The sequence below is a fragment of the Pimephales promelas genome, chromosome 3 (assembly GCF_988280905.1).
Source record: "Pimephales promelas chromosome 3, fPimPro1.hap1.1, whole genome shotgun sequence".
In the NCBI taxonomy this organism is placed as follows: domain Eukaryota; kingdom Metazoa; phylum Chordata; class Actinopteri; order Cypriniformes; family Leuciscidae; genus Pimephales; species Pimephales promelas.
In genome coordinates this window covers 21,638,383-21,649,232 of record NC_142771.1, presented here as the reverse complement: position 1 = coordinate 21,649,232, position 10,850 = coordinate 21,638,383, and the positions used below count along the sequence as shown (strand labels likewise).

The 10,850-nt window shown below is 36.0% G+C and overlaps 1 protein-coding gene across 1 annotated transcript; it reads left to right on the top strand.

The window, feature by feature from the left end:
- Positions 1-2,122: 2,122 nt before the first annotated feature.
- On the top strand, positions 2,123-6,043 carry hapstr1a (HUWE1 associated protein modifying stress responses a). Its single transcript, XM_039686919.2, has 4 exons — positions 2,123-2,568; positions 4,198-4,278; positions 4,362-4,637; positions 5,740-6,043. Exons 1-4 carry the CDS (start codon positions 2,373-2,375, stop codon positions 5,982-5,984), a joined length of 798 nt encoding a protein of 265 aa, XP_039542853.1. The 5' UTR covers positions 2,123-2,372; the 3' UTR covers positions 5,985-6,043.
- Positions 6,044-10,850: the final 4,807 nt, after the last annotated feature.

The window sequence follows — 10,850 nt, the reverse complement described above, 5'->3', positions numbered from 1 at the left end:
TATATTAAACGTATGAAAAAACAAAAACAATATAGCCCTATTTGAAAGAAAGAAAAAAAGTCCATCAAATACATTGCATTTTGTATTACCACCTTACCTAGCCTATATCACAGTTTAAAAATTGTTTCCTATTAATTTTAAGTAAATGTAAATAGATAATTTCCCGCTGCTACTACATTTAATACATTTTATTCAAAAATACACTGTCAACACAGTATATATTTATTAGGTAGCCCTTAAAATCATTTGGAAATCACAACAATAAATACATTATTATTGTGTCAGATAGTGTTGACCATATAGGGCGATCAATTTGATTTTTCTGGCATGACCATGGTTTTAATATGTTCAGTTCATTTCCTGCTGACTGAGAAAGGTCTACTGCAACATATCAAACAAAGTCAATGTGTGAGGAGGGGGGTTTCGGAGGTGGATTGCGCAAAAATATTGCCAAGGAGGACAAGCAGCTGCATGGGTCCTGCTGCATAGTCATTCATGGTTTGAAAACATCACAGAATTAAACTCTTCTCAGCAACTAATCGTATAATATTCAACTAAATGCTCAGATTTATATATAGGCTATTTACATATAGGCTAATAAATGAACAGGTGTTTGTGTTCTGTTACAAATACTTTTATTCTCAGCCAAATAATGTTAGACAAAACCAAATTTGTGTCGTTGTGATTCTTCGATTAACATATGCTCAACAAAGCTCCTTTTGTTTACAAGAGGAAATAATTGCTTGATTCCACAATAAAATCTCATAGAAATTGGGGTGACTGCATGTGCATTATTACAATTGTTCCCTGGAGCCCTTTAGTGTCCTTGCATTCATTTAATATATTTTCTACATCAGTGTAAATTAATTACAGAATTGACAGATGTTGCATCTGTGAGCACATTAATTACAGTTTTTTTTAAATTATTTTTTTATAAACTAAATGAAATTAACAGCTCAATCTAAAAAACAAAAGAGTGGAAATGTGTGGAGCAGTTGAATTGAACTTGACAGCGGTCTCCGCATTGTATTGTTTAATATTATGAACAACATTTGTAATTTATGGGTTAGATAGGCTAGTGATTTGTTTACAAGAATTTGTACAATCCTTTAAAATATTTTCCAAAGTTTATATATCACAAATAGGATGGGATTTCCTTTAATAGTAATGTTAGGATTTCCAATAATAAATTTCAGTCCTTTCATCCTGTTTATGGACATTGTAATGATGTAATATAACAGCCATGAAACCTTTTTACATAGTGTACAAAGAGAAGAATTAGGCTATGGCTGGTTTTAATTTATGCATTTGGCTTATCCAACGCAACTTCCATTGCATTCAAGGTACATTTTATAGGTGTTTTGTGGGATTTAAACAAAACCCATAACTTCGTTGTTAGCACCAGGAATGCTATTCAAATAGCCACATTTTGAATATTCATTTAATAGATTTTGAATAGATGTGGCACTATAATTACAATTGATTTTACACTGAGCGCTTTTCATCCCCAAACTTTCTGCCAACAGGTCTGAAGTGGTTTAGCCAATACTTACAATGACACCCATTTGCTCAGAAATGTAATCAAAGCATTATTTCTAAAATCGTTGTTTAAGCAAAATTCTCACACCCAACAAGCATATCTGAGCAGCTAAACTCGCATTATTAACTTTACCCTCAAGAATCCATGTGTGGGTCAAATAAATTATTTGACATTAATCAAGTAAATTAGGCCTAATTTACAGACTTCTAACATGAATGTCTTTCAGATCTTCTAAAAGTATTAATAAACGTAACTATACGTGTTTTAAGTTTTAATGTTAGCATGTAGCACGACATACAGTAGGCCTATAGGCGATACACTTTCAGTCAGAGTGTGATACTTTTCAAGTGTTGCTCGCTGGCACTGCAGAGCCAAATGACGTCTAGCCCCCCTCTCTGAACCTAATGGGTGGAGCTCAACACAATTCGATTTAATGTTAGGGTGTGGCTGGACCTTCAAGCTCCACCCACTATATCCAGTTGGGGAGCTGGATGTAAGCTGCCTCCACCCGTTGGTTCTCATGTTTGATGGGCATGCGCAAAACATGGGCGTGTTTTAAATATGATCCGCCCACATCGAGGAACTGCGCAGGGCAAAAGCGATCCTTTAACCGGGGGTAGACAGCTACTGTCCTGGGTAAATACATTTCGGCGTCACAAAAGATAAAACATTTCACTTCATTTCGTTTTAATTCAGGCCCGTAAATCCAGAAATAAGGATATTAACCGACACTGATCGGGTACTGCGTGATTTCAAGAACTAGAATTAACCCACAAGAGCAAGAAATTACAAAAAACGAGCAGAAGTTCACCGAAGTTTCTCAGTATTCATCATGGAGGAGAAGAAGGAGGAGAGCGAAGCGGAGATCCACGAACACGGACCCGAACACTGGTTCTCCAAATGGGAGCGCCAATGCCTGGCAGAGGCCGAAAGGGAAGAGCCGAATGAGGAGGCGGTGGACCAGAACCAGGAACAACTCTGGCATCTCTTCCAGAATTCCGCTACGGCGGTGGCGCAACTTTATAAAGGTCTGTGGGCAGAGAAAGAGACCCTATCAGCGGCCCACAGACTTCCAGCAGCTCGACTAAAATACCTTTTTCGTCTAGACAAATCTCATAGACTTGCTGGTTTTCGACCGAACCACACATTTCGATAAAAAAACGCATAACTTACCGGCATCATTTGGCCACTACCGTCATCAAAAGCAGCGTGTTATGCTTGTTTTTGAGCGTGTGTATGCTAATTAGCTTTAGCCGCGCCGGTCTGGCTGTGTTTGACAGTTTGTTCGTTGTTTTTATATTGGCCTTGCTATTGCTAACCGGCTAGCCTGAAAGCCGGCTAATTCGCCCTTTAATTTGAGATTTTCGTTCCTTTCGGCTAAACTATCTGTATAGGACTAACGTTAACTGATTTTCATGCGTAACACATTAACGTTTTATAGTCTTATTAATCACACATCTTGGCAAAGCCCTGCCGGTTAGTGAGCTAGCTTGTGTCATTTTGTGGCTGTGTTTCAAAACCAGTGCACTCAACTGCCTACTTTTGTGCAACATAGCATCCAATATAGTAACATTCTATCCTTTCCAGGTTGGTGCTCACTACGGTTTGACACACAGCCATTGTCTGGATTACACGAGGAGTATCTGAACTCGCTCTTAAAGGGATAGTTAGTTCACCCTAAAATGAAAACTCTTGTTATTTACTAGCTGTTATGTTGTTACGAACCTTTATGAAATTCTTTTTTAATGTGACACACAAAAAGAAACGTTAGGTACTGACAAGAACGGTCACCATTCGCTTCCACCGTTCTTTCATAATCTGCTGAACTGATAAGTGCATCTTTTGCTTTATTTGTTTATTTAAAAAAAACAAACAATAATGCTATGGTATTAACGCAATATAAAATGGATATTTAGTGTAATTTTAGTTTGTGTGTGTATATGTATAATATATATTACTCATAATATTTCAAATATTTTAATTATATAATATTTTGAACAGTTTATAAACAATACTTTTATTATTTGTGAAAAAAGTTAAAATTTATCCTTATCCCTCTAGAAAACAAACAAACAAATATGACCTTTAATATTCTTTCAGTATTTACTACTAACTCTCAGGTTTTTCAGAAACTGGATGATTTTCTTTTGAACACTTAAGTTTATGTTAGACAGAATGTTAGGTACCACCATTCATTTTCATTGTATCCTTTTCCATACAGTGGGAGTGAATGATGACCTACGCTGTCAATCCTTAATATTCTTTTATTTATGTACAGTATCCTTTTAATTGCAGCTTTTGCTTAAACAAATGTATAAAATGGAAATTTTGTGGAAATAAACAAATTTTGTTGTTTATTTTTACTTCCTCGGTTCTTCCCACCGGAGCCTCGGTTTCGATTTAAAAATGGCGGCTGTGTGAAATCGGCGTATTGTCTTTTTAAAAATAGCATGGACATGATTTAATCCATTGCAAAACCAGCTGAATTTGACATGTATTGTCTACACATTTAGAAAAACACGATTTTCCATTCTCTTACAGTGTAAAGGTTAACAATAGAAATCCTGTCTGAATACTTTTCTGGACTTAATTTATTTGAGTAATCTCTCTTGTCTTTAAGGTCACATGAGCGCCCCTGATTTATTCCTGTCTTACAGATCGAGTCTGTCATCAGCAAGGACTGTCATTGTGGTCTCCGTTTCAGAACGCTGCAACAGCAGTGACTAATCTTTATAAAGGTATTAATGATTTGAGTTTGCACATATCTAGTGCCCCTCCCTGTTGTAATTGCATAAATAAATTAATGTAATCTGTTCAACAGAGAGTGTTGATGCACATAAGAGAAGCTTTGACTTAGGAATCCAGATTGGTCATCAGCGACGTAATAAAGATGTTTTGGCCTGGGTCAAAAAGCGAAGAAGAACTATACGAAGGGAAGATTTGATAAGTTTCCTTTGTGGTAAAGCGCCACCACCAAGGACTTCTAGAGCTGCCCCCAAACTGACTGTCCATTCTCCTAACCGACCGCCTTCATCGGACTCCGTTTCGTCTGTAGAGACTGATTTACAGCCCTTCTGTGAGGCCATAGCACTACATGGTAAATAATACTGCCTGATCATTATATGATGATTACCATATGACATGTCGCAACATTTAGTGACTGCATTTTGTTGAATACATATGGTGGTTGTTGATATCTTTTTCTCCACCACAGTACTGGTCAAAATTTTGGAAACGTTACTATTTTTAGTGATTTTGAAATACGTCTCTTATATTTATCAAGCCTGCATTTATTTGATCCAAAATTAACAATCAAATATTGTTAAATATTATAACAATTTAAAATAAATAATAAATTTATTTTTTAATATACTTAAATGTTTGTAATGCAAAGCTGAATTTTCATCATCCATTACTCCAGTCTTCAGTGTCACATGATTCTTCAGAAATCATTCTAATATGATGATTTGTTATCGGTGTTAAAAACAGTTGCACTGCTTAATATTTTTTTTTATAACCTGTGATACTTTTTTTGAGGATTCTTTGATAAATACAAAGTTAAAAAAGAACATAATTTATTTAAAATATGAGTCTTTTGTAGCAATATACGCTGCCTATGCACTGCCATTCAAAAGTTTGGGGTCAGTAATGTTTTTTTTATTTTTTTTTTTAAATTAATAAGTTTTATTCAGCAAGGATGTTAAATTGATAAAAAGTGATAATACAAATATATTGTTAGAAAAGATTTCTATTTTGAATAAATTCTGTTCTTTTTAGAATACATATGTATAAAAAATGTTTTTTATTCATCAATAAAAGTTTTTGTCGAGTTGAGAAATCTTCGTGTAGGCTGCCAGACATATACAATTTTCTCCATTGACCCTCACATGTTTCAAGTACAAGGTTTGCATGACTGTACATTCCATAGTATTTTTAGAGTAAGATATCTGGTTGAAAGGACCTTAAGGTTTATTTTCAAGCACAGTGTGTCATACCTCTACAATTATTGCATCACAGTTATACACTAGAAACATGAAGTTGTCTTCACATTACCTACAGTTGTTACCATTATTTCGAGGATTTTTAAAATAACCTCCACAACATGTTTAAAACGTATCATTATCACGGGTTGCAAATGTGGGATTGACACGTGGAAAAGGTGCATGTGAGTAGATGATAATCTCATCTTTCTTTTCCAGGTCTAAGCGGAGCAATGGCCGGCATCAGTGTCCGCTCAAGCACTCCCGGCTCTCCGACTCACGTCAGCGGCAGCTCAAACGCAGGGCGCAGACGGAATGGACTGCACGATGTGGACTTGAACACTTTCATTTCGGAGGAGATGGCCCTCCACCTAGGCAGCGCGGGCACCAGGAAGCGGACCTCGGTCCAGTGCGCAGACGTCATCACAGACTCCCCAACCCATAAACGCAACAGAATGCTCTGAGCTCAGTTCTTGTTCTGTATGCTTTGTGCTGCTTGAAATAAAAGCCACTTAATCCTCAACATTTGCGTTCCCTCAGAAGGAAACAAGGAGCGCAGTACACTTGCATATTCATACTGTGGAGGCTAAACGTTCCATGCATGTTGACTTGTTTCTTTTTGCGCTTACCACTAAATGAATCTCATCAGTCAAGTGACCGCATCATGTTTTGAGTTGGATGATGCTGTCAGTATCCAGTTTATTGAAAAACATTATTAACTACAGGATTACAACATCTAATTGGCTATTTTTAGTTTACAGTACTTCCTAGTTGCGCTTCCTATAGTGCCAAGCTAACAATTTGTTTTTTTCTTCAGATAATAATGTCCGCATCTCACTTCCCATCAGTATATTTTCACTTTTTCTTTGCACTCTCTGAATGGCAGTTCTGTCGTGATCATTTTAGAAATGTTCTACATTATTGGTCGTAATTGAAACTGCTGCTGATCTAAATGTTTGTGTGAACTTGAGATAGTTGCAATAATGATTATGCACTAATGCATTCAGCCAGACCTCTGTTATTTTTTTAGGAACCATGTAGACATCAAAAGAAATGCAAGGGAAGCGAGGCTTCTGATTAAATGGTGCAATGTTGACATTTTACATTTCAAGGCTGTTGTAATTTGGTTTAGGGGTTAGGTGAGTCTTTGTGCTATATGAATGGCTGTCTCTGGAGAGCTATACTGAAGTAGAGGAAAACTGTGTCGTCTTGAAATTGAAGTGCCCTTTTAGTGCTTTTCAAATCCAGGCCAGAGGATTTGGAGAGCTGCACGTGTACGGTCCCGTTTTGTACTGATGTACAGAAGTCAAGCTAGATACTGACCCTCTTAGAAGTTGAAATATATGTCACTATGAGTCCCAGGGCGATTAGAGTGTCTGCTCCTTTTCTCTAATATATCTTAACAGTATGAATTTTCTTTTCCCCTTGTCTTTATTTCTTGATAAATGATGCTTTATGTAGAATGACCAATTAGTTGATATGATTCTCATGTTGACACTTCTAGATTAATGAATGTTTGGCCTTTCAGAAAACGCTGGTGGCGGGGAATCATGATGTGGAGTGTATGTCGACAAACCCCAATCAAACTGCTTCATGCAGACATATTTAGTTACAAATGTTTCAGAGAATTTGCTTTTTGTTTCTGTAATATGAGTATTGGTTATTGATTTCATGATTAATTTGACAAGCATCTAATGTTGATTGCTCTAAAAAAGTGATTATCATTGATTGAATTGACATTTAATTTATTTAATGGAAAGCAAAGCTAACATTTTGTAAAAGTCTAGTTGGAAAGTAAAATAGTCTACATTATCCAGAGCATCATAATGAAACCACTGTTGCCATTAAAAAAAAAAAAAAAAAAAAACATGTCAAAGTTATAGGCTAAGTTATTAAAGTTACATTTGTATATTCACATCAAGTGTGTATGTTTTGGTTAACGAAAACAGAATGTCACACCCAAGTGAGCCTGATAACAGCTACTTTAATGATTAAAATCTTTTTTGTTCAGTAATAATTTTGATATTTAAATATCGACTGTCATAGCACTAGAATTTGCACATGTATGTAATGCATATTTGAGAGTTTTGTTAAACTGGTCAGGTGACAGCCAGAGACACAAGTGATTGCAAAACCTTCCTGACAATCTAAAACTTTATTTGATGTAAACCTATCTATAACACATAGATGGAAAATATTTCAAATCACTGTGATTCTTGTCATAGGCTGTATTGTTGTGAAGTGCTTCAGTAACAGATGCTCAACTGCCCTCTTGTGGTCATTTTTATTCTAACACAGAAAATAAGTCAACATTTAATACTAGTTCAGGGTCTGTCAGTCTTAGACGAATTTTTGTGAACAAAGTGAAAATATGCACTAAAATACATTATTAAACGAACTTCAGCAAAATCTAAAGTTCAGCTAAATGTTTCATTGTCATATTATTTTAAATGATTAAAAAAAGTTTCTTTTAAATCCTTAACATGGACATTTTTCAAAATAATATATTAATGTCAACCCCATTGCTTTTTTACACAAAATGCTACCGAATGAAAGCTTAAACATTTGTAAATTTTATAATTTTATAAACTGCATTTGCACAAAACTCCAATCCTCAGAAAAATAAATAAATCTTCACTATTTACTTGTTGGAATAAGAAGAAGTTTTGAACCCTTTTTATAGAAAGTGTCATCTATGGTGTAACTTTGAGGAGTTTAACTGTCAAATAATAATAGAACTTCATTATTTCATGAAGCTGAAAATGCTGACAAAATACACATAAAAGCGACATTCATTAATGCTTAAATTATAGTGTAATTTGACAGGACAAGGTAATGTTCATGTTGACCTCTGTCTCAGAGGTTAACAGCACACGAAGCCTTAATTTACATGAAAGTGATTGGGTCATTATTTCAAAAATGCAATAAAATTATAATAATTGTTCAGCCGTTTAAATGACACTGCACAGGACATTTTCTTCATTCGTTTTCTGAGTGACCTGATGAAACTGATATGAACTGGTCTCAGGTGGTTTGGCTGAAGGGAAGGTCACTATAGCAACAATAAAAATGTTAGCTGTGTCCCTGGTGTATGGCTACAGTTTGTGTTTGAGTGACGCTGACGCTGTCCATGACGTCATGCCTTTGCACAGGGAGTTTCATTCTGGCGACTGCAGCTAGAAAACACAACACTGTATGGCGCTGTTATTACAGCCTTGTGTCCGGGACATGGGAATCGTGCACATAAGGTTGTAGGTTGCACAGCAGGCTCTAGAGTTTTTTGTAACTAAAATTAGATGAATGTAGTTATATAATATAATGTTTGTAGCAATATCAAGCATATGCACTACAATACACTACAACATGACCGTAGTAAAAAGTACCATAAAAAAACTAAATGCAATTTTAAAATGGTTAAAATAACTTCTGCAAGGAAATATGTAAATTTATAGTCGTGAAATTATTAGGACCTCCATTAAGGAAATCTGACCTCTACAGGTTGATTTCAGAACTTCCTTGTTTTCACAATCCACAACAATTGTTTTCAATCATCTTTGTACTTGTGTTTTCAATTTGGATCTTCAAACCTTTTTATACTTGGAAAAAACCTGGTTGCCATCACACTCTGAATTGTGGTCAAATCTCCGCATGAGCAGGTGTAACTGAAATATAGCATTCTATACTGAATGACATTGTCTATCCCTTGTTCTTTAGCAGTGATAGGAGTGACTTCTGTGTGTATTGGAGCCGGCCATGAAAAATGTATGAAACCCATAAACTGAGCCTGACAACAAAGTAATAGCCTACCCGGCAACAAACTGCATTTAAAGTGTTAGTTCACCCAAAAATGAAAATTATGTCATTAATGACTCACCCTTATGTTGTTCCAAGCCCATAAAACCTTCATCTTCGGAACACAGTTTAAGATATTTTAGATTTAGTCTGAGAGTTTTCTGTTCCTACATTGAAAATGTGGTACTGTCCTTGTCTAGAAAGGAAATAGAGAGATATCATCAAAGTAGTCCATGTGACGTCAGTGGGTTAGTTAGAATGTTTTGAAGCATCTAAATATCCTTCAATCCTTCATAAAACGCATAAAACTTTAGTTTACAAAGACATGAAACTCACCGTGTGGTCTGGGGTGTTCACTGATATGCTCACACAAAATCGCTGCAAAAGATGCTTTCCAACTGTTTTTATCTTATTGTAAAACTCCATGGGCTCTATGCACGGCGTTATTTCCGGTGAAGCATTAGGGATGCTCGATAACTTCCGCCGATCATAGAGTCCAATGCAATACCGAGAGTTTATATTGAATTTTATACTCCATGGTTATACTAATGAAACGTTAGTCACAAAAACAGATCAAACAGACACCCCTCGTTGTGTTTATGCTTCTTTTTAAAATTATATTAAATAAACATAACTATATATAAAATTACATCTAAACGTATGTACGTTTCGTTTCAAAGACGGGAGGACAGTAAATATTGAAGACTCTGCCATAATCCCGTTTTCTCCGGTTTTCCTCCGCTTTAATCTACACAACCGGAAATGGACGAGCATCCTTACGTCAAATGCGGAACTTATGCGTGCATATAGCCCATTGACTTGTGTTGTATGTTCTGTGATGTACGGTATTACTCCGCCGCCGGAAACAGAAATGGGGTTGTTTGTATTTTTTCTGTAGTCTTATGCAGTCACGATATCATAGGCTACACTATACAAGTGGTTTGCTTGCAATTGGCAAAGGTGCATTATCGCCACCAACTGGGCTGGAGTGTCTATTATTCATGCTCTCAACGGAAGAATGTACTGTTGTGAGGCGTTCGGAAAAATACGTCCACAGTTTTACAACGAATGGTAAAACACCTGTTGGAAAGGATCTTTTGCAGCGATTTTTGTGTAGCATATCAGTTAACACCCCAGACCACTCGGTGAGTTTCACGTCTTTTTAAACTAAAGTTTTATGCATTTTATGAAGGATTGTTCATGTGCACCTATGATACCATTGTAGAGGTGTGGGGGTGCTACCACAGAATCCGAAAACTTTCGGGACAGCAGCATGTCTAAAAAACAATCTTAACCATTCTATTTCAACAGAAATGATTTTGAAACAGGGATTTTTTTTTTTTCCGTAAAATACCGAACTTGTCCTATAATGAAATCATTTTCATTTTTGGGTGAACTAACCCTTTAACTCATTCCACAGCTCATAGATCCAGATTGTGACAATGAGCTGCAGTCGTGTAATGAGGTCAGATCAAGCTCGCGGTGCACATGAAGTTTATGAGAATTTTGCCATGTTATGCATTTGAATGAACATGTGG

Coding starts and splice junctions, on each gene's coding strand:
- hapstr1a (XM_039686919.2), top strand. CDS start 2,373: ATGGAGGAGAAGAAGGAGGAGAGCGAAGCGGAGATCCACGAACACGGA. Junction 2,569..4,197: donor GGTGGCGCAACTTTATAAAG/GTCTGTGGGCAG, acceptor CCTGTCTTACAG/ATCGAGTCTGTCATCAGCAA. Junction 4,279..4,361: donor AGTGACTAATCTTTATAAAG/GTATTAATGATT, acceptor TCTGTTCAACAG/AGAGTGTTGATGCACATAAG.